Consider the following 22000-nt stretch of genomic DNA (forward strand, 5'->3'; position numbering starts at 1 on the left):
TATCAGATTTTCCTGTGGTGGGAAGTGTGTTAAGATTGTCCGACCTGCTCGGAGGAACGTCAGAGCCGTCCCAATCGCGAATCACTCACGTGAGTGTGCGAGCATGCGGACAAATGCTCGCACACTCACGTGAAACAAAATAATAAAAATCCAATCAGAAAGCAGGCTACAGTATCAACAGTTCTATTTAATTCTAACATATCTTCAAACATTCTCTAATAACAGAAAATAGTCATGAACTGTAAGAAACTCTGATTATAAAAACAATTACTTAAAGTTTATTTAATAATGCAATTTTAAAGAGAATAACTATTTTCCAAGAGACACCTAAAAAAACATAGTAGAGTGATTTTTTTTTCTTTTTTAAAAGCTACTAGCTCACTCTGTAACATGTACAAACCGTTCCCGCCGTCTCCATGACTTCACCCAAACCCCTTTTTTTTCTTTTACATTCATTTTCTGTGAAAATCATTCCATCGCAATTTCTTCCTGCTGCTAAATATATTCCGCCATGCTTATTCTAAAGGCACACTGCAAGCGTGGCATTTCTGTTACGTTTCAACTGCGTGCCGTTTTCTATGCCTTTGCACAACAGTAGCTGCTGCTGCTGCTGCAATTGATGTACAGGGAAGGCCTATACTTCATGCATACTTCATGTTAAAAATAAATATATAGCCTACTATATATTTAGCAAATACATAACAAAGACGACATCGGCACTTAGCAGTATTGACCATACATGTATTGATGGCAAAATAGGCTGCAGAATCTTTCGTTCTGTATTGACGTGGAATTAAAAAAAAAAAGGCCTTTCTTTTCTTTTTTTAAAATTACAGTTATATTTGCATTTGTCACAACTTAAAGACTTTCAAACATCAAAATGTAATTTAATAATATGTATGTATGTGAAATTGATCTTATAATCTTATTTCTTAATCTTAAAAATAATCTTATTTCTGTTTGGGACGGAAACAAGAAACAAGATTTCAGTCAGAAATTCGATTATTTTTCTCACCCCATCGGCAGATAATTTTGCTTGTTTTAAGCAAAAACTCTTTTCATTTTGATTTTATTTTCAACAAAACAAGAAAAAATATCTTATGTCGCTTTACTTATCTAGTAAAACCATCTTGATTTAAGAAATTTTAGATATTTAGACTAGAAACAAGACAGTATTAAGAGTAAAAAAAAAAGAGCAAAAGTAAAAAGAGCATTTTTTGCAGTGTATTCAATTTTGCCTGGAAATACTTCCAACACACTTCCGTCACGTGAAAAATAGGCATCTGTACTATTTCTAGCATACTATTTTCAGCGCGGCTCGATCTGCGCCTGTGATGCGTGTCACGCAGACAGTGTGCAAGCTCTACACAGGCTCACGCCACACTTGCAGTGTGTCGCCGGCCTGAAGTCTCGCAAGATTTTGCAAGATTTCCTGTGTTTACAGTCGGGACTCTGGTTTAACATCTGTTTGTGTGAGGTGTGCTGTCTTCGTCACATCATGGCAATTTTTACATATTGTACATAGGCTAATTTTTAAAGGAATAGTTCATCTAAAAGATGAAAATTCTGTCATAGTTTTCTCACCCTCATGTCATCTTGGGAACAGAAATGAAGATATAATTGACATTATTAATTTATATGATGAATTGATTTAATAAGGCTTTTATTCACATTTAAACGTTGATCAACACACATAGAGCACATCAGATGTGGTAAAAAGAAACTCTATTGTTCTCACTTGGCACGTAAGAACAAACCTACCTGCTTCTTTCTTTTGAGTTAGGCAAGAACGTTTAAGCTTCAGTTTACCATAATTCATACTAAAAAGCCTAAACCTGTTTATCATGTAAAGAGACTATGTCTCTTCATAACTCTTGGATCAAAATTCTTGATTTATATGGATTACTTTTACAATTACTTATTTTTAAGATGACATTTCAAATTCTAAGTATTTACAGGCTTATGTGAAACAATACTAGTTATACTGGCTTCTTTAAGACAGATTAGTCCACTAGGGTCCCCACTTCCCAGAACTTGAATTTACAAAAATATGTAGTGTTACATATCCCTACTGTCAACACAAAATTTGTTCTATTTTAAGCTGGACATTTCAAACTAAATCTGTTCATCGTGACCTGTTTTCAACTGGCAGTATGTGGATTGCAGCTCCTGCCTTATAATCTCTTTTAAAAAAGGATATCTATTCCTTGTCTTCCTATCAGATGCATTTTCAGCTAAATCTTTGTTCTCTCCCCCCGGGTGTTGAGCTATACATTATTCAAAAATAGCTACTATAGTAGTAGTCGTAAATGCAAATTTGCTGTGGTACTTGGAAATTCTACATCTCAAAGTCTTCCCTACTTCTTTCTAATTAATAATAGGAAGAGACCTGTGTCCATGCACGAGCAGAATGGAAAAGTGATTGGACGTGGAGAGAGAAGGCGCGGACCAGCCAGGTTGTCATCGCAAGCCTCTGAAGATCGAGCTCCAGGTGAGAAGCGAGATGGCAGACGATTGGAGAAAGGCCACTCACAGGAATACCCTGAGGATGATCCTACCCATCCTGAGCGGCGAAGGAGGCAAGAGGAGGAAGAGCGAGAGCGACAAAGACGGGAAGAAGAGTACCAGACCCGATACCGCAGTGACCCGAACCTAGCCCGCTACCCTGTTAAACCGCAGAAGGAGGAACAGGAAATGCGTATGCATGCCAAAGTGTCCAAAATGCGTCAGGAGCGTCATCACAGTGACCTAGCCATCAATGAAGTGGGATTGATCCAAGATGGGGGTGAGGCTGCTGGAAATCGAATTAGCAGGCAACGAGTAGCTAACACCGAGGACCGGAAGGCTCTTTTAGATAACCATCGAGCTTATTCTATGGACAGGACCGTGGGGGGTGTTGTTGGGGTACAAGGATCCGTCGTTAAACAGGGCCACGGTAGCCCTCACATGGGCCCTGCAGGGCCCCCAGACCTCAGGGACGGACAGGACTGGGGCCCAAAGGGGCATCTGGAACCAGGGTCCGCAGCTTTTCTGCACAGGGCTAAGCGAGAAAAGGCAGCAGAAATCATGCGTAAAGATTCTTCTCTTAGCTCAGACCAGTCAGAGACATTACGGCCACCTCCACCAAGAGCCTATAGACCCAAACGAGGCCTTAACAAAAGGCAGATGTCCATCAGTAGCTCAGAAGAAGAGGGTGGCTCCACGCCTGAATACACCAGCTGTGAGGATGTGGAGATCGAAAGTGTTAGTGAAAAAGGTAGGGGAATGACTATTTCTTTGATTATGTAACTAAATGAATTGTCCAATTATAGCTAAAAAGGCACTGAAAAGTATTTTAGTACAAAACCTTATTTAAAAATACAGTGGTAAATCTGACATTTATTTAAAAGAAGTTGTTCTGTATATTTTAGTAATCATGGCAGTGGTAAGTGTAAACAGACTGATTGTCTGTGTGTGTATGGGGGGGGGGTGTTATTTAGCTATCATTATGAAAAATAGCATTATGAATGTTGCTTTTTTTGTCATGTAATATATATATATATACTTTTTTTTTTTTTTTTTTTAAAGCAGCCATTAGTAGGACTAATTCAACCTTGATGAATTTCTCCCTTATTTCTTTTCATTCTGTGGGGATTCCCCCAAAAAAGAAAACCCTTTTCTTCACGTTGCTTTGTCTACTTGACTTAGTCACTACTTTTTAAACTATTGTGGGCGCAATGGCACGTGCAATGTTATGATGATGCCTCAGATGGAAGAGAAGCTCGTGGGCTATCTCTATTGGGAGCTCATCATCACTTAAAAAGTCATCACTTCCCACGAAGCCATGCAGAACATTCACGCTGGTAGGTAAGGCATTTCAGTCAGCAAGTCATGCTGGTGCTATTTTGTATATATGGCAGGCATACCAGGCTGACCTGCTGATAAAGGGAGAGGGGGTAAGCCCCCCAGGACCGGGCCGATAACAATATATAAAGTAGTTTTTTCCCGACACCCTTACAAAGCCGCTTTTCCATCTCTACCACCTCTGTGTTTCAAGGAGCTGCGGTTTCCAGTGAAATGTTAAATATTCAGTTGCTTCCTGCCATTCCCCAAGACACTGGATATTTAACATTCCCATAACAAGACGTTCTGACACAAGGCATTAGGTCACAAGGCGTCAAAATTAGTGCCCCTTTCAGAGAAGTTGGCAGCATGGAAACTACTGCTATACAAATCTCATTGAGCTTTGAGAACCGTAGAAAAAGGCTTCAGAATAGAGTTTGCTCAATATCCTTTCAATGGCATTTCAATGGCATAGTCTCTCCAACAACGTGTACCGGAGAGGGCATATTTACTGGTACAAGAATTGTAAACTCTACTGGGGAAAGGAGCCATAGAACATGTTTCCCGCCAAGAGAGAGAGAGAGTCAGGTTATTGCAGACAGTATTTTTTGGTTGTGTCCAGTTGCGTCCATTTTAAATGACATATGAAGGGCTGATTTTGGCCTAGTTTGAAATAGGATGTGTTCTCGCTCCTGGGCAGTGGTTTGCTAAAGTTGGCCCACCCTTTGTAGCTATAACACCATTAACTCTTTTGTAAAGGCTTTCCAAAAGGTTTAGGAGTGTGTTTATGGGAATTTTTGACCTTTCTTCTAGAAGCGCATTTGTGAGGTCAGGCACTGATGTTGGACAAGAAGGCCTGACTCGCAGCCTCCGCTCTAATTCATCCCAAATGTGTTCTATTAGGTTGAGGTCAGGACTCTTTGCTGGCCAATAAAGTTCCTCCACACCAAACTCACTCATCCATGTCTCTATGGGCCTTGCTTTGTGCATTGGTGCACTGTCATGTTGGAACAGGAAAGGGCCATCCCTACATAGTTCCCAAAAAGTTGGGAGCATGCACCCGACACTTGCATTGCACTTGGTGATGTAATGCTTGGATGTAGCTGCTCGGCCAGAAACCCATTCCATGAAGCTCTCTATGTACTGTTTTTGAGCTAATCTCAAAGCCACACTAAGTTTGGAGGTCCGTAGCTGTTGACTCTGCAGAAAGATGGTGACTTCTGCGCACTGTGTGCCTCAGCATGCGTTGACCCCACTCTGTGATTTTATTTACGTGGCCTACCACTTCGTGGCTGAGTTGCTGTTGTTCCCAATTGCTTCCACTTTGATATAATACCAATAACAATTGACCATGGAATAATTAGTAGTGAGGAAAATTCCCGAATGGACTTATTGCACAGGTGGCAACCTATCGCAGTACCATGCTTGAATTCACTGAGCTCCTGAGAGTGACCCATTCTTTCACATATGTTTGTAGAAGCAGTCTGCATGCCTATGTGCTTGATTTTACACACCTGTGGCCATGGAAGGGATTCAAGGATTTGGAGGGGATGTCCTAATATTTTTGGCAATATACTGTATGTATTTATATATGTATACAGGGAATAAAACTGCTTCCCACACCTGTATATATATATATATATATATATATATATATATATATATATATATATATATACAGGTGTGTGTGTGTGTGTGTGTGTGTATATATATATATATATGTGAACCCATAATGATCAGTCCTGAGCCTCAGGTCTGTGACAAAAACCCTGCTGATTCATGTAGTGAAGCTGCATTTGTTTATTTGGAAATTTTAGGGCACCAGATTTGGGAATTAGGTCAGCATCTCTCACATAAAACCGTTGAGTGACTGACTGGTCTGCGTCAGTCCTGGGATGCAGCATGTTCCATTTGGGGACTTTTTCATGTTTATCCTTGGTTAGCCCATTCCAGCTTTTGAGTGTGATTATGCTTTGGCTATTTCCATTATTCTCAGCTGCAAGGCGACATGGTTTTGAAAGGCCCCGGCATGATACGTTTGTGAATAATTAGGAATGTTAAAATGTTCAATAGACGATTTGATTGTGTGCATTAAGTATATTTAAAAAAATAGCTGTGAAATTAGCCTTAGCAAAACAAAGGAGTTTGCCCTTCTATTCAGGATGCACATCATTGTCATTGTCATTCAGGATGTCATTTTCATTGCAGATTGCAATTCATTAAAGTACATAATTTGAGATTTAATGGAAATGATATTGTGGTGGAAATTAAAGGTTTTTTTAAGCTTTTTTTGTGCAGCTATCATGTGCAAACATAATGTCCCCTGTCGGAGCCATGGCTTGATAGCAATAATGCTCCAACATGAATCGGACATGGGTAATTTCCCAATCCCATCTTCTCTTTATCACCTCCTGTCACCTCATCCTATGCTGTCCTAAAAGGGCGAAATACAGTAATTACGGCAACACTTGAACTGAAAAAAAAAGGTTTGGATTGAATTTATTGATTAAATGACATTTTTTACACTCTGAATTAGAGCACAGCTGAGAACACATGACAGAAACCCAATGTAAGTCATAATGTGGCTGCACAATTAATTGTATTCATGATTTCTGCTCCTGCTTTGTTTATCCTGAAATCTCCACAAGCTTTCATGACTAGTGTGGCCAGATGTCCAGAGTTTTTGTCTCTTGTGTACACTTTAGCACACACATTCTTCCTGCAAAAAAAGATGAAGAAACACAGAGCACTGAAATGAAAGACACTATCATTGAAAGAAACAATGATAATGTATGTTTAGCAATCTCCTTTGTGATATTCTGCTCAAATAAATATGCAATACATCGTGTCTGTGTTCCTTCACGAGGCTGATTGTGCTGTTTGCTGAAACTAAATGAGATTTTTGTTATTATTAGAAAAACTTAAACATAATTTAAATAATTGTTCAAATTACTATTAGTAATTTCACTGTTCTTAAGGTTTTGCCAGGTGTCATGGCGTTAATAAATATATTGAATAAAGAATATAGAAGAGTTCAAATAAACTCTGCATATGAGCTGACGTTCTGTAGATGTGCTGACGTGAAAGTGCAATAATTCTAATAAAATGTAAAATATGTCTCAGATGTTAATAATCATGATTAATAATTGCGATTATGCAAAATAATGGTGATTGTCTGTTTAACCATTATCTTGCAGTCCTAAGTCATAACAAGTTGTTATTCATATTGCCTTACAAAGTATCATTTAGTTACTGTGTTTTGCCTTTGAACATTAATCTTTTCTTTAGCATTACGTTTGTAACGGCAGATACAGATCTTCATTCCTGATAACTAGGACAAGCAAATACTGGATGGAAGCTTATAATGTCAGTGATTGCCAAGGGAATAGTTCATGTCTCTTTGTGCAGATGGAGTTATTGGTTACAGCATGGTACTATACATTAGAGTTGTGCGTGTATGGCAGTTTTATGAATGCAATCAAGATGATCAAATGAAACTGTAAAATTTTATACTAGGTTGTATATTATCTTGTTTGGGGTTCGGCACTTTGGCACAAACATCTCACACCTTTGTTGCTGAAGGCAAAACTAGCCTACTCTCACTCTGTGATATGCCACACTTTTTAAGCTTATACACTTATATATTTATAGCATTAGTGTATATCTAGCTAATCTCAATGAGACTATCATTAAATCACAGTTTCTAAAGTGTGAGAAATGCCTCTTCCTGTATGGTTAATGTCAAATGCTGAGTCTTATTAAACCACCATACGTATTGACTAGGGCTGTCAGAATTACACATGCATTTTAATTGTTGAACACAGTTCATTTTTCTAAATGCTGTTAAGGCATGTATTCAATATGACATAAGCAAAAATGATTGAAATTGAAATTATTGGCAGAGTGAGAGGAATAAAATACTCCTTTATAAACAAAATGTAGTTTGAAAGCCTTGGTATTGCGGTGTATTATTTTCTTTGTGTGTGGTGAGTCGAGATCAAACTTATCAGAACTTTAAGCTAGCAAAGATGTATATATCTCAGAATTCAACAGAATAATTTCTCACAAAGCAGGGTTATTAACGTTAAAGGTACACTGTGTAACTTTTAGACCTTGTGCATTTTGCAGAAAAACATTGTTTTGGTTGTGCTTCGGCTCTGTATGCCTGCACGGATAAATATGGTTCTTTCTCAACAAAAAAAAAAAGAGACCAAGATTGTCCTACTGCTCATAAACCATATAGGCTTAAGAGAGAATGAGAAATCAAATATGAGCACAGGTTTATTATAGAAACACAAACGCAGATTAATCCAATCCAAGAACGAGAATAGAGAGAAGGCAGGAGAGCAACAACTGGAACACATAAAAAATCAACAACTGACAACAGCTGAAGTAAAGAGGTTTAAATAGACAGGTTAAAAAGGTGCTGACAAGGGACAGGTTTGTGATTAGTTGTCATGGGAGCTAATGAGGGTAGGTGACAAACAAGACAGGCAAGACAACAAGGGAAACTGGAAACAAAGAAAGAAAAATACAGCGTGGAAAAAATGGGAACTGAGAATACATTTCAACATAAAAGTCCTTACAAAACACAAGACACAAAACCAGGATCGTAATAATATTACTGTGGCTATAGCCATTAATAGATACAATAACTCCACCACAGTGCTACAGCAAACCATAATGAAATGGCCCTTCACAATAGATAATGCTTTACAATGAGCTCTATTAGAGAGCTACATATGACAATTTATCTATTCAACAAAATACCTTACTCACCTGTTGAGTAATACAAATTCTCCTCTATTCTGTGTTTGTTTAAAACAGGTGGTTCCCAGAGGTTCAAGATTTTGCACGTTCAATGTCATCCTTTCTTGCTCGTTGTGACAACTAACCTATGCCACTCCCATACCATATACGCATCAAAAGAAGCCCTGGCAACTCTATTTATAGATATGATGAAACATGTACAGAATTATGACAACGTAGGGCAGTGTGGGGCACAACCTAACACTTTTTTACTTTCTGAGTTTGCGTTAATCCACTTGGGGTTCAGAGTATTTATTTCCCCCCACATTAATTGCACACAATTCTAGTACCAATTATGTGGTTTTGTTTCATAAATACAGTGTATACTTTTTTCTTGATTTACACCGAAAGAATGACAACATGCCCAATAGGTGGGGTATACTGTAACATGTGAGGGGCACAATGTAACATTAACATATGACTGCTTAAAATATTACCTGATTTAATAAAAAAAGACAAACTAGAATATTTTGTCAGTAAAATAAAAGTATAAATTTTTTCATATAAAATAATAAAATAATTTTTTTTAACATAATAATAATTTAATATTTTTTGAACATTGAATCTCAGTCTTTATTCACCTTTTTCTCATGGTTTTTCAATAGAATTTATAAAAGTATAGAAATTGCAGAGGCACAATGTAGTCACAACGTACCCCACCTGCACAACTGGGATTTAAACCGTGGCTAGTGTCTTCTGCTGTTAGAGCAGCATTAAATAACTGTCTCAACTGTTAAATAACAGATATAAGATTAAAATAATATCAAATTTGTCTAATTTAAAATAAACGCAAAAATTAGAGAGGAAATATAAACTTAAGATGTACTTTTGCTGTAGTTAAATAGATTATCAGGGATATCTTACAAAGACTTTTGAATTTTGGCACAAATGTTTCTCTATATAAGTGTTAGTATGGCGACTAGTAAATACACAAAGTCTCGTCATCGTAGTGTGTGTGGAAAGTTTTAAACCATGCACATTACAACTAACCCCGCGTTAGGTTCTGCCCCGTGTTCCCCTACTGTATGTACGCAAGTTCCCGCAAAAAAACACTCATAACAGGCTCAAAAAATATAAAAACTCATAACAGGCTTACGATAGTGATGGGTAAGACAAAAACACGTTTTGGAAGAAGGATTGATGATATATTGACTCATTATTTTTTAGTTTAGTTAAATGCTTCTACAACTGCTATAGATAAATTAATTACTGTTTATAATGTCCATTAAAATGTCCATTTTCATTTTTCAGGTGACTGGGACTGTCATCCTCTGGATCCCACTGTGTGGCATGTAAGTATTTCAATTAGATTTCAATCATATATTGCAAACATGTATCAGTGGCAATTGGGCGTAATAGCAGACACATAAGTTGTTTGATTACAGTGTGTTTCTGTAGCTGAACTCTCTGAAATGTGTGTCAGCACATGTATTTTCAGCATTAATGGGACTGAAAAAGCGTTGTTCGCTTCCTCATAGCATCCAGTGAGCTGGCAGCCATCCAAAGAGGGAGATCATTTGATTGGCCGCATCACTTTAAGCAAGCGCTCCACCATGCCACGAGAAGCCGGATCCCTGCTGGGTCTGAAGGTGAGCTTTTCAATGACAGTTTACACCAGCTAATATCATTGTCTCTGTCTTGAAAATGAAGGGTTGTACTACACTAAAGGTGTGGTCACTTTTACTGTTGCTCACAGTGGGGACGAATAATACGAGAATAATGAAATGAACATCCAAAGCTATTTTGTCAGCTATCCAACGAACCAACCCTAAATAAATGCTTTCCAAACAACTTTTATATGGATTATATTAAACAATTGGAGGGTAGGGTTATACAAAACTAGCCAAAAAGAGTGCCTTGTAAATTGGATCTTCAGTTACAAATCTCGGCTGCTATTTCTCTGTACTGCAAATTTGCGAAAAGTTTTTCATTTTAAATCTAAATTTATTTTTATTGATTTTTTTTGTTGATGTGGCTACAACGTTATTTATTTATTTAGCATTCAAATCAGACAATACTTCAATACTATACAAATGCATAATAATACACATTTTGGTTACAATATACTGTACATTTGGAAGCTGGACACTTTTCAAAAACTTTCCATTAAGACCTTAAAGCATTTTCTCCTCTCCCCCCCCCCCCCCCCCCTTTTTTTTGTGGTTATTTAAGGGTTTCTTCAGTGATTTGTATTAAGCTGTGTATCAGTAGAAACCTGGGAGTATATTCGAATGATTGCCCCCCCCCCCCCATTCTCCATGAGATGAGAGATTTATGTATTTTATTTCTGTAAAAAAGCCTCTGATGACGCAAATATAATGGAGATGTATGAGATGTATGGAGCAAAGTAAGTGTTGTCAATTAATTCCTTTGAAAGTTAAGCTTCCATAGGCATGAACTGAAAACGCACCAGATTGGACACGCGCTGTGCAACCGTGAATGAATGACAATACGACTGCGACCGTCAGCCATTCTCATTTTAGTTTCGGTTTAAAATTAGTGCCAATTCGGGGGTGGGTTGTTTGAATTGGGGGTTCATGAAACACAACAACAAAACGGTACAATGGCAAACTCGCTTAAATAGGTGGTTTGCTATTACCAGACCAAGCTCATTTTAAAACTGAACAATTAGTCTGGAGAGTCTGCTCTGTATTTTCTACTGCACAAGGGGCATAATCAACTGGCATTATTCAAATAACTGTGTACGCAATTGGATAGTCCTTCAACCAATCAGACCTCAAGAGGCATGATCAATGGGCTGCGAGCCTGCGACCCATCGTTTCTGTATCTGTCATCGTGTTAAAACCCGCCCATAGCTCGCTAGGTGGATAAGCAAGTCTGTGATTGGTTCCCGCAAAAGTGTAACAAAAGCCGTAGAAATGAATGTAAGGGTTTCCAGACTGAGTTGCCGGTTAAAATCAAATCACTGGCAGATCAGGCTGGGTTTACCCAGTCTATTAAATAGGTGCATTTTGCTTTGAAACCAAATTTTCCACGATCATCTGGTCTGTCAGATCCGCACTCTCTGATGACTGAGATCTGACTCCTGCTGCTGGTCTGTGCTGCCTCTCTCTTTTGGCTTGTGCTGTATTGAGCAGACACGTTCAGTTTTTAATTGTAGCATCTGTTCTCTAACTGAACTAAATTATTGTGTTACTTTAAAAATCAAAACGACGGTATGGTAGTGCCATGGTGGGCAAGAGATCTAACTGGTTGGCTTGGCTTGGGAGTGACCTTGTAGGGGGGCAAAGCAAGTGCATTCTGGGTGTTGTTGTCTTTCATCCATATAAGACAAAAATACATTTTCTGGCTTTTTTCAGTCTAGAAGGCACCAACTTCTAAAATAATTTCAAATTTGTACTACATAAATTACCCAATTTAAATACACATCCATCTTTCGCACAGTGAAGTACCCCTTTAAGTAATCAAACTCAGGGTTCGAAAGATGTCTTTATTTTAAAGGGGGGGGGGGGGGGGTGAAATGCTGTTTCATGCAGACTGAGCTTTTTACACTGTTAAAGACTTGGATTCCCATCCTAAACATAGACAACGTTTCAAACACTAAGTTTGACGTTTGATGGAGTATTTCTGTGTCCAAAATACTCCTTCCGGTTTTTCACAAGTTTCGGAGAGTTTTTTTTCGAGTATGGGTCGGCTTGACGTCGATAGAGCGGAAGGTCCTTGTATGGGCCGTACGGGCTCTTCTCCTGGAAGAGTGCGCGTGACTGAGGCGAAAGAGCAAATACGCCTCCAGCCGCTCGTTTTTTTCCGGAAAGGCTCGGTACAGCCTATCTTTCTTTTACAAATATAATAAAACTACAAATATAATACGACTTTTCGGAGATATGAAGGATGCAATACTACTCTATAGGTAATCAAGATTGACATGAGATTGACTGAAACACAGTGTCGTCGTGTTTTTTTATTGTTCTTGTTCTGGTGTTACTCCTGCTATATTTTTATTTTGTTATTTTATGTTTCTTACATACTTTTAAACTCTTTTTTTCTTTTGTTTTGTCATACTTCTTTATCTTATTTATGCATTTGGCAGACATTTATCCAAAGTGATGCATGTTTCACACTGGAAGTGTAAGAAGAGCGAAAGCAGCAAAACATTTTTAGTAGCCATATTAACAGATTAGCACATTCACACTGCATTCACCAAAATACCTAAATCTTAGTGAGGTGTTCTGTGTTTTACACTCACCATGATTTTCAGCTCTGTGACAAAAAATAATAATTACAAAAAATATATAAAAAAGCAAAAAATATATTTAAAAAATATATTAAAAAAGTGCTTTGTGTTCATTTTAGCGACATCTAGTGGTGAGGTTGCAAATTGCAATCGTTCACCTCTCACCCCTCCCTTTCGAAGCACGTAGAGAAGCTACGGTGGCCGTCACAGGACAAAAATGCTGTTGTCGGAGACAATAGATTGAAGCTAGATAGAGCATTTTGTTTATTTAGGGCTACTGTAGATGACGATTTAACTGTAAGGAGACCAGTGTGGATAGAAAGGGATCATTCTAAGGTAATAAAAACATAATGGTATGTATTACGTAATGGTTATGTAAGGTCTTTATATACCACTGAAAACATAGTTATGTCTATTTTATTGCATTTCTGTTAATTTATCCTCTTAAATACTACACACTGCACCTTTAATTGAACTATATCTTAGGTATATCTTAACTTTAAGATTTTTTTTTATCATATAAATTGCATACAGTATGCATAGCATGTCATGTGCATGTATGGGTGGCAGATAAGCAAGGTTGCATCACAGCAGAGTATGATGCTCAAATAAAAGCACAGAAGGTAACAAAATGGATGATATATGTATTTGCAGTACACAAGCCACGGTTAAGCTGTGCGCGAAATAGCCTCCAGTGTGAAAGTACAATAGTCGCTTGCTGCTTTTACTCTGTATACAAAAAGATTGTGCACTGCTTACTACCTGCTTGCACATCCAATGTGAAACCGCTGTTACATTGCATTCATGTAATGCAGTTTTTCAGTTTATGTGTTTTCAAGGTGTCTAAATGCCATACTGTGCCTAGTGCTATGCTTTACAGAAGGTCTGTGAACAAAAGAAGCTGAAGAAAAGTACTTTGTTTTTGTTACTTTAGTTATTGCAGATTTTGAGTAAACATGGTTGACTCTGTCATCTGTCCTATCAAGGTGGTAGGTGGAAAAATGACGGAGTCAGGGAGACTGGGGGCCTTTATCACCAAAGTAAAGAAAGGAAGTTTGGCTGACATTGTAGGCCATTTAAGAGCAGGTAATGCTTATTTTAATTTGGCTAACTATGAAAATTGCAGTATTTTAAAATATTATTTTGACCATAGCCTTATGGATGTCTTTTGCTAGATTTCTGATGATATTTTTGGTTGCATATCAAGATGTAATTTTTCACAGCTCATTATTCAGTCTGTCTATGCAGGACACCGCCAAGTGCTAAATGGTTTCTTTTTTTATTATTTCAGGCGATGAGGTGTTGCAGTGGAATGGAAAGGCTTTGCCTGGAGCAACTAAAAAGGAAGTGTACAATATTATTCTAGAGTCTCAGTCAGCACCTCAAGTGGAAATAGTTGTGTCCAGACCAATTGGGTAAGCTAAACAAAGCACAGAAATCAACAGCTGGTTTGGAAATGAAAAAAAGAGAAATCAAATCTCTGGATATATGAGTGACTCCAATGATTTTTCTTCCTGTTGCATGTTAAAGATGTATTCAACGTATTCTGTCCAAAAACTTCTTGAAAAAGGTCTATAGAGCATATCAGTAAGTAAAGTATCTGAGAGTGTTATTCCTCCCAGTGTCCCCATTGTCACCCTACATGCTCCAGACCCTTCTCACGGTTAAAAATGTTCAGCCATTACATTAAAAATGGTCCTTTGGTTCCCTATTCTTTCCTGTGACTGGACAGTGTTTCCATGATGTTTTAAAAGGGAATATGCAGTCAAGTTAGTGTTTACGTGTGTGGAAAAACTGACAGAGAGAGAAGCTAATGATCTGTCAACTGACATTATTTTTTTCCTGTTTCAATTTTCCTACAGAGATACACCAAGACTTCCAGGGACATCACATCCTCCTCTAGAATCAAGTAGGTTTTGTGAAAATTCTGTCATTATTTACTCACACTCATGTTATTTTAAATCCATCTTACGTGGAACACAAAATGAGATATTTTGTAGAATGTCAAAGCTGCTTTTTTCTATGTGGTGAAAGTAGAGTGGAACTAGGGACAGTCGTCATTGTTTGACATGAGGACAGTGTTAAAAACATCAAACACTACTTGTGAAAATAGGATTTTTGGGGGGGTCACATTAAAAAATATTTGTTAATATACTAACAATGAATAACAAAGAGTAAAGAATTTACAATATTTTCATTCAAATAGATTGCTCCTTGTAATGAATTTATAATTACATAATAAATCATGATTAAATAATACTGTATAATTTTTGGGGGGATATCCTTTAATTTCACACTTTTGTAACCTAAAATTCTATTTTTATAGAATAAAATTAAATCTAATTTTTTATAACCAATACCGATTATTTGCATGTTTATGTGCCGATAATGATATATAAACCGATATTTATTTATTGTGTTATTTCTGTTTTTTTACAATTACAGCAACAGCACTGAACTGGGCTTTTTAAACACTGTATTTTTTGCAGTTGCACTCCCTTACATACAGAACAAAAGACATTTGCATCAATAAATAGTCTGAAAAAACTAGCATTTTTTTTAATACAGTGCAAAGTCTTTTTAACATTAATGCTGTTTCACCTTTTTATTTACAAATACAGCCATATTAACAACAGGCAAAATACATAAAGACTAATGTTTTCAAATGGAGAACATAAATAAATGAGAGTTGAGTCTATCAACTCCCCAACTGTGAGCATAAATATAAGCATTCATTTTAAACTTCAGTTTTAAAAGGTTTATGTGTTTAATAGACTAAAGAGTGAATCTCTGGAAAATGCACACGTTCTAATAGCTATGATGTATTCGCGAGTTTGTTTATTTTTCTTAAAGAGTCAATCTCATCTAGTAGGCCTACAGTATCAAAATTAATGTTTGTGTCGGTCTATGGAATGCTGATGACAGAGCGCTGTTTTCATCTGTGTTTAACTTACACGTCTCACAGAGATAGACCTAATAATTCATTTTAACGGAGCTGTAATTAATATGATGTTTATTATATAAATGTTATATAGCAGACGTTAATATAATTTAAGGAGTTTTAAACGAGTCAGTCTTGTTTACATATGGTAACTATTGCCTATGCTGGAGCAAAAACTCTACAGCCGGTGAGAGAACGGCTGAATGCGACTGAGCTAAAACAGAGAGAGAAATAAGTTTGGCGCTTTTATTTCCAACATGCTCTCATTCGTAGCTGTTAAATTCATGTGAAGTTACGTCTGTATTGTGACATGATGAATTACCTGACTGACTCCGTAGCCGAGTTAGTCTCTACTTAGCGGCAAGTTTAAACTACATAACTACATAATATCATCTCATAACATCGTATTTATGGTTATCTCAATTGTGCATTACTGTTATGTTAAACAAAGTTTATTAATTAAGGGATGCAGGTTATTTTACCTTTGAACACCGTTGTTGACTCATCTCCCCTCAGACGCAGTCCCTTAATGGCATGCTTGTATGCAATTTTCAAAACATCCACAAGATGGCGCCATTCATTGGGAAATCCGATATTACAAAACCGATACCCGATTATCGGAAAATGCTTAAATATCGGGAAAAATATCGGGAATCCAATATACCGGTCCATCTCTACTTTTAATAATTAAAATTAAATTAATCTGAATGACGACAAAAACCATGCCTAAAAAATCGATCTAAACAAAACTGCATTAAGGTGCGTAAATGAGAACAGAATGATCATATTTGCTAGCCTGGATGCCAGCCGAACTTAGCCCCGCCCACCAAATTTTTAGGTCGGGCAATTCGGTCTGGCCTCGCTCCATAGAGAAGTAATTATCTCCAAACAGAAACTGTTCAGACCAATGAAATCATCAGGGCGGGCTTTAGACGATGAAGGACAGATGATCAACAGTAATGTAATCATGCACGTCATCAAAGGGGCTTGGATTATATTTGTTCAAATCTTAAAAGGAGAGCGTGTTTGTATATGCGTTTACTTTCACAATTTCTCTCAAAAATGATGATCATGTTGGGTAAGAACTCTGTGTATCATTAAATTATTTTATTTTTTTACAACACCGGCAAAGATCGTTTATTCCAGCGCACGTGCAGACAGGGTTGCCAAGTTTTTACAACAAAACCCGCCAACTACTAGCCCTAAACAATAGCTTCAAGGGGGGTTCTCCGGAAAAAATGGTGTTTGTGGGGTAAAATGTGTGTTTTTTTTGGCAAGGTTGGGTCTATATCACATAAAAGGACTTCGCTTCAACCCGCGGACATAGAAAACAACCTGCGGAAAAAAAACGTGCACTTGGCAACACAGTGCAGTTGAGCTCTGTTGACGTCGCTTCGTTGCTCTGATTGGTTGTTGGTCTGTCCAATTGAGGTTTTTCCTGGTTCGGTTGAAACACGCCTCATAATCACAGCCCAATGGAGCAGTTTCAGACTCATATTCTGACTAGAATTGAGTATGACCACGTCATGCTACATATTTGCATGAGTTATTACTTTAATTCCTTATTTGGTCCTTGTCATTAAGACATTTATCCAATAAGCATGCAATACATCTTCACAGCTGCACATTTAACATGCAATCTATTTAAATTCGCAGCTGGTTCGAGTTCTATAGATGAATCACAAAAGATGGACCGTCCATCCATCTCTGTAATGTCCCCGACTAGTCCCGGGATGTTGAGAGACCTCCCTCTGGTACTGCCAGGCCAGCTGTTGGTAAGTGTAAAGCCACTTTGCAGAGAAAATATTTAGTACTGTTTTTTCAACTGAAAAGGAAGGTGATATAACCTATTTTTTATCTGCTAGCTCACCTTTAAATAATGTAACATTTTGTAAACTTTGAAATGTGTTATTTCTTTTTACCAAGGTGAAATTATGGTATGATAAAGTGGGCCATCAGCTTATTGTGAATGTCCTACAAGCACGAGAACTGCCCCCTCGACCTGACGGACGACCCAGAAATCCCTATGTCAAAATGTATTTTCTTCCAGATAGAAGGTAAAGCATGTAAAATATACTGTGTGATATTTTCCCCCATCTAGCGGTGAAAAGCTATATGACCATCCAGCGAATAATAGTTTCTGTTCCTCTCAATTCTGATTTCGTTTTAACTCCTACGGTGGCCGATTTAGTCCAAGATTAACATGGCAATCCCCCTCTTTACATTCGACACGTTGTCATCGAGTCTTAAAACACGAAAGGCAAAGCTTGAATTTACGGGTATGTCCCTCTTTGGCTAATGTACTTTCAAGATGGAGGGGCAACATGGCGACCGGCATTCGAACCCTCACCCGTATGTATTTTCAATGGCATATTATAAACTTACGAGAATACTTTATTACTTGAAAGAAGTAAATATACATTAATGAGCACATATATTTTTTTAATTCTATAAACTATAATACTGATCTGCCAACATTGTCGCTATATAATAAATTAAAATAAGCTGATAACATCACTGTTTTCTCCAGTACGACTGTACAGCCAAATCTAATTTTGTCGCAAGATTATCCTGTTTGACACTGTGAAGCTGCTTTGACACAATCGTGATTGTAAAAGCGCTATATAAATAAAGTTGATTGATTGATTGAAAGAACTAAGTGTTTTTAGCTAAGAATAAACTAAAAAAGTTACACAGCGTAGCTTTAAAAATTTAAAAAAGTTATTTTTAAATTGTTAATAATACCATTTAATATATTTCATTATGTTACAGTGTACTGTATTTAATGAAATAAAGATTTTTTTCAAAGACAAAGTTCTTTATGAGCATAAGAGACGCCTTTCAAAAGCACCAAAGAAATCTTAACATCTTAACATTTTGAGCGTATAGATTGTTGGCATCAGAAATACTTTTTTTTTCTTCTTTCTTTCATGATTATCAATGCACTAGCTTTGTACTGTAAGACCTGATTTGCATTTTTCCATTTAGAGTGATGCTGAGTTTATAAAATGCATGCCATGTCAAAAGATTGAATAATAAGCAGGTGGACTTTTTGTAGCTTTTTCTGTGCTGATTTTTGGGAAAAGTTTTGCAGCGTGTATACACTCTTTTAATCACACTACTTTCCTCTAGTGACAAGAGCAAGAGAAGGACGAAAACTGTGAAGAAGAGTGCAGAGCCAAAATGGAACCAGACGTTCCTGTATTCTCACATCCATCGCAGAGACTTCAGAGAGCGCATGTTGGAGATCACTGTTTGGGATCAGCCCAGAGTCCAGGAAGAAGAGAGTGAATTTCTAGGAGAGGTGTGTGTGCTTCTATTATGTTTGTCTTCACAGTAAGATATCTATGTATTTGTCTAGGTTCAGAACAACATATGATATGTATTTGTATGGATTCATTTTAATTTAAGGGAATTAAATTAAAAGTGCTTTTTTGAACTGTTCAATTCCCTTGAATCCACCAGAGTCCTTTAACATAACATCAAAAGAGTACAGGACCCTTCAGTTCCTTTTTGGCCTCCAAGTAGTTGTTATATCATTGTTCAAATTCTTCTTTCTGGCTTTCTCTTTGCCCAGATTCTGATTGAGCTGGAAACAGCCCTATTGGATGACCTGCCACACTGGTACAAATTGCAGACCCATGATGTGTCATCCCTACCGTTGCCTCAGCCATCCCCCTGCCTCCCCCGCAGACACGTTCACGCAGATAGTCCTAGTAAAAAACTGCAAAGTAAGTATAAGCTATGTATGCTAGTAGTGTGTGTGTCACTGTAAAAAAGTGAGGTGTTCATAGAACTTAAATAATGAAGGCAACACTTTAATGTTTTTTTTTATTTTATTTACATAATTTTAAATGTATTTACTGAACATAAAATGTCTTAAAATTTAAATTATATTCCCTTTTGAAGTGGAACTTTGATGCTGTCATGGTGTTGACACTGTGTGGACGCTCCTGCATAAACCGGTGTCTAAAGTAGACGCCAGTAATGTGCATGGTCAGCTTCTTCATAAGCCACATGTTTTTTGAGTGTGTGTCTGTTCCTGTATTGTGTGTTTATTTGAGTCTTTAGACAAGAGTTAGTAAACTATGTCAGGACTGAACTACAGGAGTTGTTTGAAGCCGTACACTCGCTTTATTTTGGCAAGCAACTCACACGACATGTATTTTCTGTATGGGTTAGAAGCATGCTAGGTAAGTCCTTGTGGGGGCTGACTGTGTACATTGTGAAATTACAATATGCTTAAGCTCCGATGCCACTTAGCTCTCTTCCTGAGGGATGAGAGTCAAGTTACTGCACCTCATGGATTGGGTCCCGCTGCTGCCAAAACAGCGTGGTGTCTCAGGTCATGGGGATCGCAGGTCAAGTTGGCGGAGATGTTTTAAGCAGCACTAGGTAACTTTTCAACCTTCATAATATATTTTCAAGACTCTTGTGATGATACATCGACTTACAATAGGTTGAATGACACGTCTGCCATAGCTTGATGGGGTCTGTATCATTTTTAATCGTACTTTTAAACTTCGGGTTTGGGGTAGTAACCCGAGAACAAAAAGAACTACAAAATTTGACTGCTTTACGGCATATACGTCACTTCCACCAACACCCACACTTCCTTAAATTCGGACGTGCGAGCCCAACTTTGTTCGTCGGATAATATAGTCATGTCCGAAGCAGCACAGACAAATAAGAAAGAAAAGGTTTTGTTGGAGGAAAGCAATAAGAGAAAACGAAAAAGTGATGGGATTAAAGGCAGGACGAGGATCAACATTGGACCAGCGTTTGCTCGTTGGCGTGAGCTGAAGGAGGCGTGCCTGACCGATGCTGTCATGCTTGTTATGGTGATTACCTACCACTCAAACATTGAACTGAAGTATCATATAGATTCTGTAAAACGGTAACCAATAGACTACTATAATGACGCTGGCTTGTAAACGTGAGCATTGCGATTATTTGGCGTTTGAAAAAAATAAAACCCATGAAATTATATTCATATGACATGCTGAAACATATGCCACTGACTGTACCTGGGATGAAGACATTTCACACGCGCCGCCAGAAGAACACCTGCATGTAAAAACTCCTCCTGCAGTGTTCAGGGGAACAGTTAGTGCTGCACCAACCCGCGGGCCGCTTTTATGAACTTATTTGGCCCGCCCCGCACCACTGGATATATTTTTACAACCCGCCCCGCACCCGCGACCATTAAATAGACATACGGGGTCCGCGGGTTATGAGACGACCCGCGCATTACTAGCTCAGGGCTATCAGGGTTGTCATGTCAACAAATGCATGCGCGATGACATCCCCTGTTGTAGGATGACAGCTTACGACAGTAGTTGAGGACATTATTTTTTCCCAACTGTAGGGGGACCACGAGAGCAAAAGTTGCCAAGTGCTGCTTTAAGACAGGTCAACACACTATCTCTCGCAGTTTCTACTGAATCAGAGGACCCCGTTTTGTATCTTGAAGCTTGCTATGCTAATTCCTCAGACCAAAACGAGGTACTCATGCTGTCTGCATCTGACTGTGAGGGGTTGGAGGTAGACAAAAGGATGGGTGATTCAGCAGAGCAGCTTCCTCCATCTGCCGAATTTGAGGAGCTGCTTGAGCTGTTGTTACTTGAGCAGTGGCCAAGTTAAAGATCGATTTGCTAAATGAGAAGCAAGTGGTCAATCGCTTCCTCACCTCAGCTAGAGTGCACCCTCCCCGCCTCCATCTACCTTTTATCAGAGGGCATGGAAGAACCCATATTCAGCCCGTGTACATACCCAGACGTCCTCAACATATTCTTCAGTGGTCGGGATGAGCAAACGTGTACGGTGCGATGCCTAAGATGAAAGAGATACTTGCAGGCTTTCTCTCCCCTGTGAGTGCCAATGGGGACTCTCTCCCGGGCTGGGGTGCGGTTCTTGATGGATGACCAGCCAGTGAACATTGAAGAGGCCCTCATCTTTCTTGGCACATAAATTGTGGTGTTTCTAGCACTGAGACTCTTCCTCCCACAGCTGGGGGGCTACCCTCAGTTATTATTAACATTTCAGTAGTATTTTACATCAACCCCCGGGACAGGCTGCAGTCACGCCCCCTTTTCAGACAGGCAGATCCAACTCTGGGCAGAAGGCAAGCCGCTTTCTCTAAGAGCAATTTACATTAGGGGATGATAGAAAGTGGGAGCAGATATCTGTCAAGGCAGGAGCTGAGTTCTGGAGAATGGTTTTCTGCAAGTAGT

General features: G+C 38.2%; 1 protein-coding gene across 19 annotated transcripts in view; it reads left to right on the forward strand.

Moving 5' to 3' along the window:
• The window catches only part of rims1b (regulating synaptic membrane exocytosis 1b), a 116295-nt gene that overhangs the window by 56914 nt on the left and 37381 nt on the right, over nt 1-22000 (forward strand). For all 19 annotated transcript variants that reach the window (XM_067441466.1, XM_067441447.1, XM_067441450.1 and 16 more), the window contains 10 exons: nt 2382-3256; nt 9883-9923; nt 10110-10220; nt 13813-13912; nt 14118-14241; nt 14689-14735; nt 17424-17542; nt 17694-17824; nt 18900-19071; nt 19345-19498. In XM_067441466.1, the coding sequence (XP_067297567.1) occupies nt 2382-3256; nt 9883-9923; nt 10110-10220; nt 13813-13912; nt 14118-14241; nt 14689-14735; nt 17424-17542; nt 17694-17824; nt 18900-19071; nt 19345-19498 (1874 nt within the window). The remainder of the gene's footprint in view (nt 1-2381; nt 3257-9882; nt 9924-10109; nt 10221-13812; nt 13913-14117; nt 14242-14688; nt 14736-17423; nt 17543-17693; nt 17825-18899; nt 19072-19344; nt 19499-22000) is intronic.

Source organism: Pseudorasbora parva, chromosome 4 (assembly GCF_024679245.1).
Source record: "Pseudorasbora parva isolate DD20220531a chromosome 4, ASM2467924v1, whole genome shotgun sequence".
Lineage (NCBI taxonomy): Eukaryota > Metazoa > Chordata > Actinopteri > Cypriniformes > Gobionidae > Pseudorasbora > Pseudorasbora parva.